The 21,926-nt window shown below is 35.5% G+C and overlaps 1 protein-coding gene across 2 annotated transcripts in view; it reads right to left on the bottom strand.

The window, feature by feature from the left end:
• OMA1 (OMA1 zinc metallopeptidase) overlaps positions 1-21,926 on the bottom strand; it is a 67,282-nt gene that overhangs the window by 29,416 nt on the left and 15,940 nt on the right. The window contains exon 7 of one of the 2 annotated variants that reach the window (XM_022575796.2): positions 11,575-11,631. The exons of the other annotated variant lie outside the window; for it this stretch is intronic. Coding sequence (XP_022431504.1) covers positions 11,575-11,631 — 57 coding nt within the window. The remainder of the gene's footprint in view (positions 1-11,574; positions 11,632-21,926) is intronic. 2 annotated transcript variants of the gene reach the window in all.

Here is a 21,926-nt window from a genome sequence, read left to right as displayed (position 1 = left end):
GTTTAAAAGTATACTGTTTACTGGAGGCTAAATAATATGCTACTAAACGACCAATGGATCACTGAAGAAATCAAAGAGGAAATAAAAAAATACCTGAAGACAAATGAAAATGAAAACACGATGATCCAAAACCTATGGGACACAGCAAAAGCAGCTCTAAAAGGGAAGTTTATAGTGATACACTCTTACCTCAGGAAACAAGAAAAGTCTCAAATAAACAACCTAACCTTACACCTAAAGAAACTAGAGAAAGAAGAATAAACAAAACCCAAAGTTAATGGAAAAACTGATGAATTCATAAAAGTGCTAAGAAAAGATCAAGATGAAAAAAAATTAATTACATGGGACTGAGTGAACTGATGAGGATGATTATAATTTTTGTGACTTTCTGTTTGGAAAAAAAAAAGACTGCCAAACGTTAAATAAATAAATAAATTTGAATTCTTAAAAAAAAAAAAAAAACACCCGAAGTTAGTAGAAGGGAAGAAATCATAAACATCAGAGCAGAAATAAATAAAATAGAGACTAAAAATAAAACATAGAAAAGATCAATGAAACTAAGAACTGGTTCTTTGAAAAGATAAACAAAATTGATAAACCTTTAGCCAGACTCATCAAGAAAAAAACGGAGAGGACTCAAATCAATAAAATTACAAATGAAAAAGGAGAAATTTACAACTGACACCGCAGAAATACAAGGGATCATAAGAGACTAGTACAAGCAACTATATGCCAATAAAATGGAAAACCTGGAAGAAATGGACAAATTCTTGGAAAGGTACAACTTTCCAAGACTGAACCAGGAAGAATTAGAAAATATAAACAGACCAATCACAAGTAATGAAATTGAAACTGTAATTAAAGGTCTTCCAACAAACAAAAGTGCAGGACCAGATGGCTTCACAGGTGAATTCTAGCAAACATTTATAGAAGAGCTAACACCTATCCTTCTCAAATTCTTCCAAAAAATTGCAGAGGGAGGAGCACTCCTAAGCTCATTCTACAAGGCCACCACACCCTGATACCAAAACCAAAGATATCAAAAAGAAAGAAAATTACAGATGAATATCACTGATGAACATAGACACAAAAATCCTCAACAGAATACTAGCAAACTGAACCCAACAATACATTAAAAGTATCATACGCCATGATCAAGTGGGATTTATCCCAGGGATGCAAGGATTTTTCAATATCCACACATCAGTCAACGTGATACACCACATCAACAAATTGTGGAGAATAAAAACCATATGATCCCAACAGACACATGAAAGAATGCTCAACATCATTAATCATTAGAGAAATGCAAATCAAAACTACAATGAGATACCATCTCACACTGTTCAGAATGGCCATCATCAAAAAATCTACAAATAATAAATGCTGGAGACGGTGTGGAGAAAAGGGAACCCTCTTGCACTGTTGGTGGGAATGTAAATTAATACAGCCACTATGGAGAACAGTATGGAGGTTCCTTAAAAAACTAAAAATAGAACTACCATACGACCCAGCAATCCCACTACTGGGCATATACCCTGAGAAAACCATAATTCAAAAAGAGTCATGTACCAAAATGTTCATTGCAGCTCTATTTACAACAGCCAGGACATGGAAGCAACCGAAGTGTCCATCAACAGATGAATGGATAAAGAAGATGTGGCACACATATATAATGGAATATTACTCAGCCATAAAAAGGAACGAAGTTGGGTCATTTGTAGAGACACGGATGGATCTAGACACTGTCATAGAGAGTGAAGTTAGTCAGAAAGAGAAAAACAAATATCGTGTATTAACGCATGATATATGTGGAACCTAGAAAAATGGTACAGATGAACCGGTTTGCAGGGCAGAAATAGAGACACAGATGTAGAGAACAAACGTATGGACACCAAGGCGGGAAAGCACGGGGGATAGAGGGGGGTGGGGGGATGAATTGCGAGATTGGGATTGACATATATACATAAATATGTATAAAATAGATAACTAATAAGAACCTGCTGTATTAAAAATAAAATTTAAAAAAAAACAATAAGTGAAATAAACCAGTCACAGAAGGACAAATACTACACAATTCCACTTATATGAATGAGGTATTTAAAACAGTCAAACTCACAGAAGCAGAGGGTAGATGGTGGTTGCCAGGAGCTAGGGGTAAGGAGAAATGGGAAGTTGCTATTCAACAGGCATAAATTTTCAGTTATGCAAGATAAATAAATTCTACAGATCTGCTGTACAACATCATGGCTATAGTTAACAGTAATGTATTATATACTTAAAAATTTGTTAGGAGGGTAGAGCTCATGTTAAATGTTCTTACCACAACAAAAAAAGAAAAAGAAGTGATCATTGTAGATCAAAATACAAATATTTTAAAAATAAATATTTAGCCCATCACAAGCATAACTCGCTTGCCTCAGTAAAAATTATGGTAAAGTAAGGAATTTGTGTTTATCAAGTGTCTGTAAGTACATAAAGATAGAAAGAATGAGACTTTCTAGACAACATTTCCTTTTTAAAAGAGAACTAGTAATGGCCACAGCTGTTCAAAGGAAACATAAAATATGTTTTAGTAAAATACATTGGTCCTGGAATACTTTTTGAGACATTATGCTGGGGTAAGGGGAAGAGACTGGGTGTTAGAACCAGAAAGACTGGGTTCAAAATACCAGTTATTTATTTTATTTAAATAATAATCACTTACATGATACTATGTTACAGATATTAATTCATTATATTAACTCATTTAATCGTAACAACCTCATGCAGTAAATCCTATAATTATGCTCATTTTATAGATCAAAGAAACCAAGGCCCACAGAGGTCAAATAATTTGCTAAGGTAACACAGCCAGTAAGTGACAGAGCTACAATTTGAACCCAAGGAGACCGATTCCAGAGTGTGTGAACTTGGGCCAATAATTTAGTCTGCAGGAGTCTCAAATTTATCTGTAAAAATGAAATTAAAGCAGTGGATCATTGGGATTAAATGTGGTAACTCTTGTAAAGTACCAAGCCCAGAATCTAGAACATAGTAGACACTGTTTTTACTCTTCTTTTCCCCTGGTGAGCAACCACAGGCCTATGGTTATTGCAGGATCCTCAATACGATCATAAGTGATTATGTCATGAATTTACAACTAAAGAAGGATTTAGTTTACTTAGCCTATAATATCAATATGCAAGAATGTGCATTAGGGGATATATTAATTGACAAGTTGCTACTATTCAACTAAAAACTCATATTCATGAGAGTACAATAGTATAAGAGCTATTCTTATAATCTGAACACTTCCCAAGGTCAAAACAATATTAGAGAGAAATATATGATTAGACCTAGACCTAGTACACCCTACCTGTAGCCAAAATTTTCATTAGAAGTACAAAGAAGAAAAGTGTCTCTGAATTGTGCTCTCTCTATTCACCTAGACTCTCCAACCAAACTCACGCCAGCCATGACCCTCTCCAAGAGGTAAATTCTGACACTAGCAGTTCTGAATTTTTTTTGGAATGGCATTAACACCCTACACTTGTCCCAGTCATTCTGGCATTCTCTCCTCTATTCCATGTAGACATGTGGTAAATAAAATAGCCATCTGAAATAATACTACAAAGGACTGTGGGAGAAGGGTAACTGGACTCCTAGATGTAGAAGAATACTCTGAGGCTATTTTAAAATTAGACTTAAAGGAACTAAAACAGATAGAGAAATGGTCATCTTAGGGGCAATACTGCAGATGGCCAAAATTGTTCCTAGCAGGTTAAAGTATGATAAAAAGTTCCATTTCAGAAACAGAAGGGGAAAACTTTACTATATGTGAGCCCTTTGACAAGTTACTTGCTTTCTCTATCCCGCAGTTTCATACGTAAAAACGAACCTATACTTCACAGGGTTGCTATGAAGATTAAAAGAGTTAGCACATTTAAAACACTCAGAACATGTGCAGCACATAAAGAAATGATAACTATTATCATTGTTGTCAAAATCATCATCAGTGTTACCAGCACTCCTGTTATCACTGTCATCGCCATCTACCAGGGAACTAGTTTATTTCAGTCTCTCACTTTAACAGGTTCATTCTCCCAATACTGCTGATAGATGACATTGCCTGTTAAAGCTCACTTTACTTAATAACCCACTTCTTGTCTAAACAATATTTTTCTAGTCAATAATTTAAAAAAGCTCTTTTCCAACTAAATGTGATATAGTCTTGGGATGGTAACAGCTAAACCATCCTCAAAATATGCCAATCTCTCTTATTTAAAAAGAAAGGAAAAACTTTGACTTGTCAAAACTATTTTACGTACCCTAACAAAGAGGAAAAATGAGACTGCCATTATTTTATAATTCATTTCATTTTAAAATTTTCTGCATCTTTTGATTTCCAACATGTCAGTTCATCATCAACATAATTTTAATAAATTTCATGTATTTATTTTTTTTCTCTATCCTGAAGTTTTATCATAAGATTCAATACTAGTGCTGAAATCACAGCAACTAAAAAAATTAAACACAAAAGCTTGTCTCATTTCTCTAGGTGAAACAATTAGGTTCAAAATGAGATGTAATGCGTAATATTTGCATTATGAAAGTTTACTTCATAACACACCTAGTAAGTGAAATGTTCTCATTTATTATTTTTTCTTTCTTAAATGAATCACTGAAAAAGAACCTAAGATATTAACCCAAATAGAACACAAAGATAGTCTGCTATGAAGAAGGCTCAGATTACTAACCTGGAAAACTCGGAGACCTGAATTCTAGCCCCGGCTTTTGCTACTAACTAGCTGTATGTTATCAGACAAATCACTGCAACTCTTTGGAACCTAATTTCCTAATCTGTAAAAGGAGAAGGTGGATCAGATGATCTCCAATTTTCCTTCCTGCTCTAAAAGTCTGTGATTCTATAACCTATTATTTTACAGAAAATTTAGAATTTTGAATTTTCTCTTATTCCTAGGATGAAAGTAGATTTTGCTTATTACCTATTTCTCTCACTAGATGGTGCTACCTGCCTAGTTATTCAGGTTACTTGAAGAAATAACCCAGCTATGTATCTCAAGAGCTACAAGCTCTTGGGGCTACACTCCTCTCTCTGGTGAGCTCTCCAGGCCACCATAGTATATTTAATATCCCTGCCCCCTCCATGCCCATTAAACACCAGTAATCCTACCTCCCAGTCACTGTGACAATCAATAACAATCATATACAGTGCCCTAAGAGACTGTCCTCTAGCGTAGGACCACTAAAAGAAAATTAGTTTTCTTTCTCATCTTTAAGAAACAGATATTCAAAATTATAGTTTTCTGTGAAATCAAATAAACAAAAGTCATTTCTGTAAATGACTGTAAAGTGTCAAATTCTCTTTACAGTGACAAATGAATACACACACAACAAAACCAAATACTTCACGGGACACCTTTTTGTCAGCTGATAACTGGACAGCTAGCTGTTATTCTGCACTAGGGACACCTCAGTCCTACCAGTTTTTATAACTATATTTTACATTCTGATTATTTATGTAATGATAAAATATCTCATAAATGAAAATTTAAAACTACAACTATAAAAATGTAAGGATACAAAATAAACTCACAGCCAACAGCAGAGCAGATATAGAGTATCTCTAGAGGAGGCAAGCTGTATATTTTGAAAGAGGCCTCAGAGTAACTTGATTTTAATGAATTTTCCATATTGTTTAGCTCTTGGCCTTAAAATCTCATAAACCAGTGGGACAGCACATGACCAATAGATCCATCTCTCAGGAACAGTTCCCCTTAATCAAGCTCACAAGATTGACATAAAATAAGAATGCCAACTTAGTAGTTTACAGCAGTAACTATAACTGCCCAAACTACAAGGGCACAGGGCATTTGTGTCCTCAAGTCAGCATGTTCTCTCCCTCGTAGGCATGGTACAAAGGAAGCCAGACTATAATCAGAAGGTTGCCTAATAAGGATAGAATTAGGAATAAGAGAATTATGTGATCTGAATATTAAATGGCAAGAAGTCAAAAGAGTCTGATGCATCAGTGTCCAAAAAGAGGACACAAGCCACAAATAAGAATCAAATTCAGGATGTTCAAATTAACCTTTGAGGTAAATGTGATCATTATTGCTATTTTTCAGAGTAGAAAATAGACTTGAAGAGGTTAAAGGATTTACCTACTCATGTCGAGGAGACAAGAGCTCAAACCACAGGTCTGACTCTGGAGTCCAAGGTCCCGACCGTCATGCTGGATAAGGTATAAAATCCTAAAATTGCTAACGAGAAGTCTCTACCTACTTTTCAGTTTTATCTCTTGACACTGGTGCTCTTGAATACTACCTACATTTTAGCCATACAGAATTTTCAACCCCTGGACTAGACCATCATTTCTGTTGCCTTTGAACATGCTGCCTGCCATGCCAAAAACACACCCGTCAACATCTTCACCAGGCTAACCACTTGTGTAACTATTGTGTATCCCTACATTGTAGTAAATGATAGGTACACACTAAATATGTTGATCTAATAAATGAAAATTAACCCAATAGGTCAGAGAAAAGCTATGTACATCACTTAAAGAGAGTGACATCTGGGCCTCAAAGATCTGTCTTCTACTTGCTTGTATTAACAAATAGGAAAGAGAATGTGCCAGTCAGAAGTAGGGAGTTATTCAGCCCAGAAACTGAAGAATCTGGTGGAAATGCTGGCCAATGACCGTCTAAGTCTGACCTTGAGAAAGTGAGCATCCTAGCTCACTGAACCTGCCTCTTATATGTGGCATGGGGGAGGACAGAATGCAGGTGAGTATGATTGGAGTCAATGAAAGCTATAAGGAGGCTGTGCAGACGCTGACAGCGGAAATGGAAACATAGTAAGATATACTTTATAGAGAGAACAACCAGGACTTGGTGAAAGATTACATGCAAATGATAAAGAAGAGGGAAGTGCTAAGGAGGACTCCAGATTTTTTCCAAAAGCAACTGAATAGAAGGTGGTATAATCTGGGGGAAAGGAAGACTGGAAGAGAAATAGGTGTGAGGAGAAGTCAAGGATTTAACATTGAATATATCAGGTTTGAGATACTTGTGAAACAGAAAGAGGAAATAACAGCAGACATGTGAATATAAATAATTAGAAGATTCACGCTCTTAGGACCTTAACTGTATTAACTCTGTGACACAGGCAGGTCCTATTATTGTGCCTTTCATACTGATAAGGAAAACTGAAGTACAGGAGGGGAAGATAACTTGCCCAAGATCACAGAGCTAGTACCGTCTCCGGCAAAGCAGACTCTCAAGCTTAGGAATTCTGGCCCCAGAGCTCACTCATTATCGCTAGGCTATTATTGCTTCCACAGCAGCTGACCGACAGCCCCACACCGCAGGAACTCCAGAACGGTTCAGCACTTGGCATCCAGGAGAAAAGGGCTGACATAAAAAGACTCAAGTAGAGAATTAAGTAAAAGTCTCCACAGTGAACAAGAAAACGCCCACCTCCCCTCCCGGCTCAACCCGTAAACAATTTATAAGATTCTTCTGCAAAGACACCTGAATAGCCACAGAGAAAAGACATATATATATATCTATATAAATTCCATATGGAAATTCCCAAAGAAAGAGCTATAACCTTACAGTGAAGTCCACTATTTGGGGATTTACACTTCCATCCACCAAAGTAACTAGTACTGGACCTGTCCTCCCAAAATGAATAACTATAAAATGGAATGAATCTAAAAGGCACACGTTTCCAAGTACTAGACAACAGGCAGGACAAGACTATGATCCTTGAGAGAAGAGAAAAACATGAGTGATTCTGAGATTTACCCCTGTTCTCTGCCTGGGGGCAGTTTCCTGACCACACCACAGGGAGGTAGAACCCAAGCAGAGAATGGTGAGCTTGACTGAGCTAAGGTATTAGAAGACAGGAGTTTAAAGCTGCAGAAGTTGCAGGAATCTGTGGGGCAAGCTGTCAGAAAGAGCTTGCCCCAGAAACTGGTGTGGAGTTTACTTGGAGATTCCTTAAACTAGATTTCATCAAAATTAAAAATGCTTGCTCTACAAAAAAAAAAAAAAAAAAAAATCCGTTAAGAAAAGATGACCCGGAGATGAAGAAAAACAATTTTCAAATCACATATCCAACAAACGACTGTATCCAGAATATGTAAAGAACACTCTAAAGTCAATAGTAAGAAAACAATCAGACTAAATCTTTTATAACAAGAAACTAATAATGTCTAAACTTAATGAGTCAAGAAATTACAAAATAAACTCATTATGTAGAAATATAGAGGTAAATAGCAAAAAGAAGTTAAGGTGATTTTCATCTCTGGGGTATAAGGCAGGGGGCAGTGAAGGCTGTTATTTCCCATTATGAGTTTATAATACTAAATTACTTTCCATGCTATAATGAAATGTGGGCTACACAAATGGATACATATATTTTTTAAAGGGGAGTACGGTTAATAGTATCAAATGCTACTAAGGAGAAGAACATGATAAACATGGCAAAGTAAGCATGGGATACAACAATATACAGGTAGACAAGCAGACCTTGAGAAATGTAACTGTGGTAGAGGGATAGCAAACTGGAGCATGGATTTTGAAATCAAACACACTCAAGTTTGAATCATGCCTTTACCATTTTGTACCTGAGAACAAGAAAGTAACAATATCTGGGCTTCAGTTCCTTTACCTACACAACACAGGTAATGATAACAACTACTTCATGGAGTTACTGTAAGGCTTAAATTAGGCAGTGCATATAAAATATTAAGCAAAGTACTGGAACACAGTAAGTATTAAATGGAAGATGACGGTGTTATTATCTAAAAAGGTGACAGAGTAAGCGGTAGTATAAATATAATATTTGAGGTTTTCATACTATTTCTCCCTTTGGCAGGAAAGAAATACTTGTATTCAGAGATTGCATCTTTATATCCTAAGTGCTCCATAACAAAGATGTTATCTTATCAATATAAGATAACATCTTATATTGAAGATGTTGAATTGAATATATATATTCATGACTTTACATCTGTAGCAATATCATATCCTCCTTTGAACTAAATAAACCGTAATACCAAAAGGTCACTAGTCCATAACACAATATTTAGTGTGCTTTAGAACATAAGATCATAGTTTCATCTATCAAGATATACTTTTAAAAAAATATATGGCTTGCATTGATAAATAATCAAAGGAATATCAATATTTCTTTAATAACTTCTCTAATTTCATTCCTCTTTTTTTAAATAAAACAGGAAATTTACCAAGTCACCTCAAAACACAAAACAGGCATTTGATTACTCAAAGTTGTAATTTCCAAATCTGCCTGGATATCAGAATCACTTGGCAGCTCCTAAACATTTTCAGGTTCAGACCTTCATCATCTAGCTACTGAATCAGAACTGCCAACGCGGAGCCTAGAATATGTATTTTTAAAATCTACTAATCAAAACATAATAAAAGGCCATCTGCAAAAGAAGAAATAAAGGAGCCAATGAAAATGAAGCATTATGTTCAACCTGACTGCTAAGCAAGAAAATTTAAGTCTTAAAAGCAATGAGATTTCATTTTTTGTCCAAATTAACAAAAAGAGATTGAAAACAGTACTGAAGTGGGTATTAAAAAAATGCATCCTGAGTTGTCACTGGTAAGATTTGCTATTAACATTTTGAAATAATTGGGAGTATCTTTTAAAATTAAAATTGAAATGCCAGTAATCCCACCCTATAGCTATTAAAGCCCAAGGAGCAGAAGGATATGAGTATAAGGTTGATGATTTCAGAATTATTTGCAATAAAAACAACAACCAAAAAAAAAAGACCAATAAATAACCCAAAAGTTCATTAATAGATACCTAATTAAATGAGTTATCCAAATTACAGAATATTAGGTAGCTATTCAAAAGACTAAGTTAGGGACTTCCTCTCCTAACAGTGATGGAGTCAAGTAGCTTATTATAGCAGACTGACGTTCCTGTCAGAAAAGATTAGAAAATCTGGATAAAATATAAATAATATTTGTTCAAAGGTATTGAAGAGTTACCAAGTCAACCAAGACTAGAGAAGACAAAATCCCAGAAAGAAGGAAAACTCACTGAGGTGAGTCTGATCTTCTGTGTCACAATGCCATCCAGCAAATCTATTCAATTTTAAGCAGTGAAGAGCAAGAAACTGAGAATACAAGCAGAAATCAAATGAAATCCAAGCAGAAGCAGAAGGAGGTGACTAAGAGCTTTTCACTGTCTATCAGGGTTAGAGAGCCAAAATTTAGAAGTCCAGATTGACAAGGCAGCCAAATTTGAGAAGTCAATATTTGAAAGTATGGAGACAGAGACACTTGACGCCAGTTCACCAAAGTAGCTGCACAGGGCACTTTTTAAAACAAAAAGTAGATGAAAAACTAAGTGAAGATTTCAACTGTCTTATGGCGCCATGAGAACAAAAACTGAAGTTCAGGAACCACTACAGAGAAGGAACTCAGTATATACTTCAAGCCTTCAATAGGCTTTGCTAGACAGTAATACCCTTATGAATGACAGTGAACTAGAGGTAAATTGAAACTTATAAAGACTCAGCTCAGGCTCTGACTGACTGAAGTGATCTGCTCTATTCTAGTTGTCCACCAGACTACAAGGAGAATCCCCAATGACAGAAGAAATCACCACTCAGAGTCAACAGCACTGTTTGTATAAAATGCCCAGTATTTAATAAAAAATAAGCAAGCATTAATTTCCAAAATACACAAACAGCTTATACAGCTCAATATCACAAAAACACACAACCCAACCAAAAAATGGGCAGAAGATCTAAATAGACATTTCTCCAAAGAAGACATACAGATGGCCAAAATGCACATGAAAAGAAGCTCAACATTGCTAATTATTAGAGAAATGCAAATCAAAACCACAATAAGGTACCACCTCACACTGGTCAGAATGTCCATCATCAAAAATTCCACAAATAATAAATGCTGGAGACGGTATGGAGAAAAGGGAACCCTCCTACACTGTTAGTGGGAATGTAAATTGGTGCAGTCACTATGGAGAACAGTATGGAGGTTCCTTTAAAACTAAAAAAAGAGTTACTATATGATTCAACAATCCCACTCCTGGGCATATATCCAGAGATAACTATAATTTGAAAAGATACATGCACCCCAATATTCATAGCAGCACTATTTACAATAGCCAAGACATCGAAGCAAACTAAATGCCCACCAGCAGATGAATGGATAAAGAAGATGTGGTGTATACACATACACACACACACACACACACACACACACACATGAATATTACTCAGCCATAAAAAAGAATGAAATAATGCCATCTGCAGCAACATGGATGGACCTATAGATTATCATACTCAGTGAAGTCAGACCAAGAAAGACAAATATCATAGGATATCACTTATATATGGAATCTAAAAAAATGATACAAATGAACTTATTTACAAAACAGAAACAGACTCACCAACACAAACTTATGGTTACCAAAGGGGAGGGGGAGGGATAAATTAGGGATCTGGGATTAACAGACACACATCACTATACATATAATAGATAAGCAACAAGGACCTACTGTGTAGCACAGGGGACTGTAGTCAGTATCTTGTAATAACTTACAAGGGAAAAGAATCTGAAAAAGAGCACACATATTCCATAAATATACTTCATTGAAAAGAGACAATATAAAGTCATAATTTAAAAAAAATAAGCAAGCACACCAAGAACAAGACCAAAGGCAAAAACACACAACAGAAACAGATTCAGAGATAATAAAAATAAGTTAACAAACATGAATGTTTAAAGAAAATTGTGATTAACGCATTCAAGAAAATATAAAGAAAATTATGACAAAATGGAGACTTTTACCAGATAATTGAAATGTATAAAAGAGAATCAAATTAAAACTCTAGATGGAAAAATATAACTGAAATTTAAAACTCAAAAATGAGTTTAATGGCAGAATGAACACAGCTGAAAATAAGATCAGTGAACCACAAGACAGGAGTGGAAAACATACATTCTGAAATGTAGAGAGATAAGGACAGAAAATTAAAAAAAAAAAATTCGAGAGACAAATGAAAGTATAAAAATCCCAAAGCTACAGGGGAAAAGAGAAAAATATTGCTAAAACAATATGTTAAAAAATAATGCCTGAGAATTTCCCAAACTAGTGAAACATTATAAGCCACAGCAAGCACAATAAATACAAAGAAAAGCACACCTAGACACACAAACGATAAAAAAGCAAAGACAAACAGAGAATTTTAGCAGTCATGGAAGAAAAAGACCCACTGCCTTCAAAGGAACAGAAAAAGACTGACAGCTGAAACCTGAACAGGAACAATAAGCTAGAGAAAATCGAAATGTCATCGTTAACATACTCTAAGAAAATAACTGCCAATTAAAAATTTTATGCCCTGCAAAAATATTATTTTAGGAAAGGTGAAACTTTGACTAACGCAAGAAAAGGGAAGCAAACATGTGAACCTTCCAGCAGATAACAATTATAAAAACGTGATTTAAAATAACTATTTAAACATAATGGAAACTGTACAAAAACAGAAGCCAGAAGAGAATTTAATCTTGAAAAACTTCAACAGAAGAGATAAGACAAGAATTCTTGCTTTCTGGCCTGAAGGTGTTGCCCAGCTTCCACTGACAAAGCTACAGAAAATGGCAACAGGCTCATCAGCCAAAGTGCCAGAGATCATAGTTCAGGGACGTTAAAGCAGTGAGAAACCTAAAGGAGGAATTCTGACAATGAGGGAACTACAAAAGGAATGAGAAACTCTGTGTCAACTCCACCCAAATCCCTGACTGGCATCTAAATTACATTTAAGGCAGGGAGATACAAGGAGGGTGGGTGGGAGTTGTAGAAAAGCAAGCAAAGACCACACACAAAGGGACTCTTGAAAAATAAAACTGTGGGGGCAAAATCTGTAAGTCTGCTGCCTTTTATCTTTCTTTCTTTCTTTCTTTCTTTTTTTTAAACTCAGTGTACTCCTCAACCATGAGCAATTAGGATGACAAAAAGCTGAAGCCTTATGGGCTTCAAGTCATTAACAAAACTGGAAGCGAGGGCTTCCCTGGTGGCGCAGTGGTTGAGTGTCCACCTGACGATGCAGGGGAACCGGGTTCGTGGAGCAGCTGGGCCCGTGAGCCATGGCCGCTGAGCCTGCGCATCTGGAGCTTGTGCTCCACAACGGGAGAGGCCAGAGCAGTGAGAGGTCCGCATACCACAAAAAAAAAAAAAAAAAACTGGAAGCGAGTAGCACAAATGGAAATTAAGAGGAAATCCTCAGAATCAAGAAAACAACATGAAGGGTGAACTACATCTTGGCTTAAATTCATGACTGACAAATACACTATCGCAAAGTTTGTACATTTTGCCAGAAATTACTCACTATCAACCTGAAGTAGAGAGAGGGCAGACAGCAGAAGCAAGAAGAACTACAACCCTGCAGCCTGTGGAACAAAAACCACATTCACAGAAAGACAGACAAGATGAAAAGGTAGATGGCTATGTACCAGGTGAAGGAACAAGATAAAACCCCAGAAAATCAACTAAATGAAGTGGAGATAGGCAATCTTCCAGAAAAAGAATTCAGAATAATGATAGTGAAGATGACCCAGGACCTCGGAAAAAGAACGGAGACAAAGATCGAGAAGATGCAAGAAATGTTTAACAAAGACCTAGAAGAATTAAAGAACAAACAAACAGAGATGAACAATACAATAACTGAAATGAAAAATACACTAGAAGGAATCAATAGCAGAATAACTGAGGCAGAAGAAGGGATAAGTGACATGGAAGACAGAATGGTGGAATTCACTGCTACAGAACAGAATAAAGAAAAAAGAAGGAAAAGAAATGAAGACAGCCTAAGAGACCTCTGGGACAACATTAAATGCAACAACATTCACATTATAGGGGTCCCAGAAGGAGAAGAGAGAAAGGACCCGAGAAAATATTTGAAGGGATTATAGTCGAAAACTTCCGTAACATGGGAAAGGAAATAGCCACCCAAGTCCAGGAAGTGCAGTGAGTCACATACAGGATAAACCCTAGCTGAAACATGCTGGGACACATAGCAATCAAATTGGCAAAAATTAAAGACAAAGAAAAATTATTGAAAGCAGCAAGGGAAAAACGACAAATAACATACAAGGGAACTCCCATAAGGTTAACAGCTGATTTCTCAGCAGAAACTCTACAAGTCAGAAGGGAGTGGCATGATATACTTAAAGTGATGAAAGGGAAGAACCTAAAACCAAGATTACTCTACCCAACAAGGATCTCACTCAGATTCGATGGAGAAATCAAAAGCTTTACAGACAAGCAAAAGCTAAGAGAATTCAGCACCACCGAACCAGCTCTACAACAAATGCAAAAGGAACTTCCCTAAGTGGGAAACACAAGACAAGAAAAGGACCTACAAAAACAAACCCAAAACAATTAAGAAAATAGTCACAGGAACATACATACCAACAATTACCTTAAATGTGAATGGATTAAATGAACCAACCAAAAGACACAGGCTCACTGAATGGATACAAAAACAAGACCGCTATATATGCTGTGTACAAGAGACCCACTTCAGACCCAGGGACACATACAGACTGAAAATGAGGGGATGGAAAAAGATATTCCATGCAAATGGAAATCAAAAGAAAGCAGGAGTAGCAATATTCATATCAGATAAAATAGACTTTAAAATAAAGAATGTTACAAGAGACAAGGAAGGACACTACATAATGATCAAGGGTTCAATCCAAGAAGAAGATATAACAATTATAAATATATATGTACCCAACATAGGAGCACCTCAATACATAAGGCAAATGCTAACAGCTATAAAAGAGGAAATCGACAGTAACACAATAAGAGTGGGGGACGTTAACACCTCACTTACACCAATGGACAGATCATCCAAAGTGAAAATAAATACGGAAACAGTAGCTTTAAATGACACAATAGACCAGATAGATTTAATTGATATTTATAGGACATTCCATCCAAAAACAGCAGATTACACTTTCTTCTCAAGTGTGCACAGACATTCTCCAGGATAGATTACATCTTGGGTCACAAATCAAGCCTCAGTAAATTTAACAAAATTGAAATCATATCAAGCATCTTTTCTAACCACAATGCTATGAGATTAGAAATCAATTACAGGGGAAAAAATGTAAAAAACACAAACACATGGAGGCTAAACAATATGTTACTAAATAACCAAGAGATCACTGAGGAAATCAAGGAGGAAATCAAAAAATACCTAGAGACAGATGACAATGAAAACACGATGATCCAAAACCTATGGGATGCAGGAAAAGCAGCTCTAAGAGGGAAGTTTACAGCTATACAAGCCTACCTCAAGAAACAAGAAAAATCTCAAGTAAACAATCTAACCTTACACCTAAAGGAACTAGAGAAAGAAGAACAAACAAAACCCAAAGTTAGCAGAAGGAAAGAAATCATAAAGATCAGAGCAGAAATAAATGAAATAGAAACAAAGAAAACAGTGGCAAAGATCAATAAAACTAAAAGCTGGTTCCTTGAGAAGATAAATAAAATTGATAAACCATTAGCCAGGCTCATCAAGAAAAAAACGGAGAGGACTCAAATCAATAAAATTAGAAATGAAAAAGGAGAACTTAACAACAGACACCGCAGAAATACAAAGCATCCTAAGAGACTACTACAAGCAACTCTATGCCAATAAAATGGACAAGCTGGAAGAAACTGACAAATTCTTAGAAAGGTATAACCTTCCAAGACTGAACCAGGAAGAAATAGAAAATATGAACAGACCAATCACAAGTAATGAAATTGAAACTGTGATTAAAAATCTTCCCACAAACAAAAGTCCAGGACCAGATGGCTTCACAGGTGATTTCTATCAAACATTTACAAAAGAACTAACACCCATCCTTCTAAAACTCTTCCAAAAAATTACAGAGGAAGGAACACTCCCAAACCCATTCTATGAGGGCACAATCACCCTGATACTGAAACAAGACAAAGATACTACAAAAAAGGAAATTTACAGGCCAATATCACTGATGAGTATAGATGCAAAACTCCTCAACAAAATACTAGCAAGCAGAATCCAACAACACATTTAAAGGATCACATACCATGATCAAGTGGGATTTATCCCAGGGATGCAAGGATTCTTCAATATACACAAATCAATCAATGTGATACACCATATTAACAACTGAAGAATAAAAACCATACGATCATCTCAATAGATTCAGAAAAAGCTTTTGACAAAATTCAACACCCATTTTATGATAAAAACTCTCCAGAAAGTGGGCACAGAGAGAACCTACCTCAACATAATAAAGGCCATATATGACAAACCCACAGCAAACATCATTCTCAACGGTGAAAGACTGAAAGCATTTCATCTAAGATCAGGAACAAGACATGGATGTCCACTCTCACTGCTATTATTCAACATAGTTTTGGAAGTCTTAGTCTCAGCAATCAGAGAAGAAAAAGAAATAAAAGGAATACAAATTGGAAAAGAAGAAGTGAAACGGTCACTGCAGATGACACGATACTATACACAGAGAATCCTAAAAATGCCACCAGAAAACTACTAGAGCTAATCAATGAATTTGGTAAAGTTGCAGGATACAAAATTAATGCACAGAAATCTCTTGCATTCCTATACACTAATGATGAAAAATGTGAAACAGAAATTAAGGAAACACTCCCATTTACCACTGCAACAAAAAGAATAAAATACCTAGGAATAAACCTACCTAGGGAGACAAAAGACCTGTATGCAGAAAACTATAAGACACTGATGAAAGAAATTAAAGATGATATCAACAGATGGAGAGATATACCATGTTCTTGGACTGGAAGAATCAATATTGTGAAAATGACTATACTACCCAAAGCATTCTACAGATTCAATGCAATCCCTATCAAATTACCAATGGCATTTTTTTATGGAACTAGAAAAAGAAAATCTTAAAATTTGTATGGAGACACAAAAGACCCCAAATAGCCCAAGCATTCTTGAGGGAAAAAAATGGAGCTGAAGGAATCAGACTCCCTGACTTCAGACTATAATACAAAGCTACAGGAATCAAGACAATATGGTACTGGCACAAAAAGAGAAACACAGATCAATGGAACAAGATAGAAAGCCCAGAGGTAAACCCACGCACCTATGGTCAACTAATCTATGACAAAGGAGGCAAGGATATACAATGGAGAAAAGAAAGTCTCTTCAATAAGTGGTGCTGGGAAAACTGGACAGCTACATGTAAAGGAATGAAATTAGAACACTCCCTAACACCATACACAGAAATAAACTCAAAATGGATTAGGGACCTAAATGTAAGACTGGACACTATAAAACTCTTAGAGGAAAACAAAGGAAGAACACTCTGACATAAATTACAGCAAGATCTTTTTTGATCCACCTCCTAGAGTAATAGAAATAAAAATAAATGAATGGGACCTAATGAAACTTCAAAGCTTTTGCACAGCAAAGGAAACCATAAACAAGATGAAAAGACAACCCTCAGAATGGGAGAAAATATTTGCCAACGAATCAACGGACAAAGGATTAATCTCCAAAATATATAAACAGCTCATGCAGCTCAATATTAAAAGAACGAACAACCCAATACAAAAATGGGCAGAAGACCTAAATAGACATTTCTCCAAAGAAGACATACAGATGGCCAATAATCACATGAAAAGCTGCTCAATATCACTAATTATTAGAGAAATGCAAATCAAAACTACAATGAGGTATAACCTCACAGCAGTTAGAATGGGCTTCATCAGAAAATCTACAAACAAATGCTGGAAAGGATGTGGAGAAAAGGGAAACCGCTTGCACTGTTGGTGGGAATGTAAACTGATACAGCCACTATGGAGAACGGTATGCAGGTTCCTTAAAAAACTAAAAATAGAATTACCATATGATCCAGCTTTCCCACTACTGGGCATATACCCAGGGAAACCACATTCAAAAAGACACATGCACCCCAATGTTCACTACAGCACTATTTACAATAGCCAGGTCATGGAAGCAACCTAAATGCCCATCGACAGAAGAATGCATAAAGAAGATGTGGTACATATATACAATGGAATATTACTCAGCCATAAAAAGAAACAAAATTGGGTCATTTGTTGAGACGTGGATGGATCTAGAGACTGTTATACAGAGTGAAGTAAGTCAGAAAGAGAAAAACAAATATCGTATATTAACACATATATATGGAACCAGAAAAATGGTACAGATGAACCGGTTTGCAGGGCAGAAATTGAGACACAGATGTAGAGAACAAATGTATGGACACCAAGGGGGGAAAGCCGCAGGGGGTCGGGTGGTGTGATGAATTGGGCAATTGGGATTGACATGTATTCACTGATGTGTATAAAATTGATGACTAATAAGAACCTGCTGTATAAAAAAACAAAACAAAACCTGAAGTAGATTTCAAAAGGTTAAAGATGCATATTGTAATCCCACAAGGGACCATTAAAAATAATGCGAAGTGTTATATCTAAAAAGCCAATGAATGGAATACTAAAAAGTATGATTAACTCAAAGAAGGAATAAAAGGAGGAACAGAGCAACCAAAAAAACAGATAAAAGAAATAGCAGTATGGCAGACCTAAATACAAGCATATCAATAATTACATTAAATATAAATTGACTATACACTTCAAACTAAAGGCATAGATTGTCAAACAATAAAAACGCAAGAACCTAGTTTATGCCATCTGTAAGAGATGCATTTTAAATACAAAAACTGAAAGAGTTTGAAAACAAATGGGCAGAAAAAGATATTCCAAGTGAACAATAACACCTAAGAAAGCTGGAGGGTCTATATTAATGTCAAGCAAAATAATGTCAAACAAAATTAATTCCAGGATATATGCCCAGGAGTAGGATTGCTGAATCACATGGTAATTCTATTTTTAGTTTTCTGAGGAACCTCAATACTGTTTTCCACACTGGCTGCACCAACTTACATTCCCACCAACAGTGTAGGAGGGTTCCTTTTTCTCCACACCCTCTCCAGCATTTATTATTTGTAGACTTTTTAACAATGGCCATTCTGACCAGCGTGAGGTGGTACCTCACTCTAGTTTTGATTTGTATTTCTCTAATAATTAGCAATGTTGAGCATCTTTTCATGTGCCTATTGGCCATCTGTATGTCTTCTTTGGAGAAATGTCTCTTTAGGTCTTCTGAGCATTTTTCGATTGGGGCATATATCTAGACAAAACTATAATTCAAAAACATACATGCACCCCTATGTTCATAGCAGCACTATTCACAATAGCCAAGACACGGAAACAACCTAAATGTCCATTGACAGGTGACTGAATAAAGAAGATGTGGTACATATATACAATGGAATAGTACTCAGCCATAAAAAAGAATGAAATAATGCCATTTGCAGCAACATGAATGCAACTAGAGGTTATCATACTAAGTGAAGTAAGTTAGAAACAGAAAGACAAATACCATATGATTTCACTTATGTGTGGAATCTAAAATGCGACACAAACCTATCTATGAAACAGAAACAGAAAAAGGGACATAGAGATTAGACTAGTGGTTGCCAAGGGGGAGGGAGGCGGGAGAGGGATTGTGAGTTTGGGATTAGCAGATGCAAATTGGTATGTACAGAATGGATAAACAACAGGGTCCTACTGTGTAGCACAGGGAACTATATTCAATATCCTGTGATAAACCATAATGGAAAAGAACATGAAAAATAAGGGACTTCCCTGGTGGTGCAGTGGTTAAGACTGCACGTTGCCAATGCAGGGGGCCTGGGTTCGATCTCTGGTCAGGGAAGTAGATACCACATGCATGCCACAACTAAGTAGCCCATGTGCCGCAAATAAGGAGCCTGCAGGTCACAACTAAGAGCCAGCACAACCAAATAAGTTAATAAAAAAAAAAGAATATGGAAAAGAATGCATATATATGTATAACTGAGTCACTGCTGTACGGCAGTAATTAACACAACATTGTAATTCAACTATACTTCAATAAAAAATAAATTTAAAAAAATTAATGCCAAACAAAAAATACTTCAGAGTATTGCTAGAGACAAATAAAAAAATACTTCACAATAATCAACCAGTTCAATAAGAGGATAAAATAATCCCACATGTGTATGCACCTAATAGAGAGCTTCAAAATTCAGGAAGCAGAAACTAACAGAACTGAAAGAAAAAATAGACAAATCCACAGTCACGGTTAAAGATTTCAAAACTCCTTACTCAACAGCAAGTAGACAAAAAATCAGAAGATATAGAAGATTTAATGACTCTATAAACTACCTTAACTTAATTGATATTTATAGAGTATACACTTAGCAAATACTGAATACACATTTTTTCAAGTGATGGAACAGTCACCAAAATAGACCAAATGATACACCATAAAACAAGTCCCAACAGAGTTGAAAAAATTAAATTCTCACAGAGTATATTCTCTGACCATGAAATAATTAATTAGAAATAAACGTTTAGACAAACTCCAAATACCTGGATATTAAATGACTCACTTCCAAACAACACATGGATGAAAGAAGAAATCACAATGGAAATTTTAGAAAATATTCTGACTTAACTGAAAATAAAAATACAACATATCAAAATCTGTGTAACTGAAAATAAAAATACAACATATCAAAATCTGTGTCTAGCTAAAACAATGCAGAGTGGGAAATTTAGAGCTTTAAATGCTATTCTAAATAAGAAGAAAGTCTAAAACCAATGATCTAAGCATCTACATTATAAAACTAGAGAAAGAGTAAATTAAACACAAAGTAGAAAAATTAGATTTCATAAAAATTTTAAACTTTTATTGTTCAAAACACACTAAAAAAATAAAGCAAAAAAAAAATAAAAAAAATAAAGCAAGTCACAGAATAAGAGAAAATATTTGCACAAATATTTGACAAAGGACTTATATCCAGCATATGTATAAAGAACTCTTACAATGTAAGAATAAGAAGACAACTCAATTTAAAACTGAGTAAAATATCTAAAAAGACAGTTAACAAAAGAAGGTACATGAATGGCCAGTACACACATAAACATATCCTCCACAGCATTAGTCATTAAGAAATACAAATTAAAAATATAAACAGACTAAAAACATCCAAAATACAGCACGGACGAGAAAACAACTATGTGTTACTTATAAGAGACACACACATAAGAACACAGAAAACTTGAAAATAAAAGAATGGAGTAAGATATGACAGACAAGCACTAACCAAAAGAAAGCTGTCATGACAATACTAATAAAGGAAAAAGAGAACTTCAGGCAAGAAGCATTACTAGAGACAAAGAGGGATTACATATTGATAAAAGGATCAAGCTACCAGTAAACTCTAACAATCCTATATGAGTATGCTAAAAATAGTATTAAAATACAAAAAGTAAAAATTAATAGGACTAAAAGGAAAAACAGAAAAATTCAGAATCACGAGAGACTAACCTCTCTTGGTAACTAGAAAAAAAAAAACGCAGAGAAAAAAATTCAGCAAGGATATAGATGATCTGAAACAACAGATTTAACAAACTTGACAAAATGGGCATACGCAGAACACTGCACCCACAACGGCAGAATCCACTTTCAAGTGCATACCATTTTAACAAACTTGGTAACATGCTGAGCCAAAAAGCAAAACTGAACAAATTTTAAAGAATTCACCATTCAGTATATTCTCCCATCAGACTGTAATTAAGCTAGACATCAAAAACAAAAGGTAAATGTTTAGAAATCAAGGAATGTTTAGAAACTAAGGAAACCAACAAATGTTTAGAAACTAAGGAATATACTTCTAAACGACCCATGGGTCAAAGAAGAAATTACAATGAAAGCAAGAATATATTTTAAACTGAAGAAA

The sequence above is a fragment of the Delphinapterus leucas genome, chromosome 1 (genome assembly GCF_059928025.1).
Source record: "Delphinapterus leucas isolate spDelLeu-1000000601 "Yukka" chromosome 1, BTC_Dleu_Yukka2, whole genome shotgun sequence".
Taxonomy (NCBI): Eukaryota; Metazoa; Chordata; class Mammalia; order Artiodactyla; family Monodontidae; genus Delphinapterus; species Delphinapterus leucas.
Note: the sequence above shows the minus strand (reverse complement) of the source record. Positions and strands in the feature narration are given on the sequence as shown.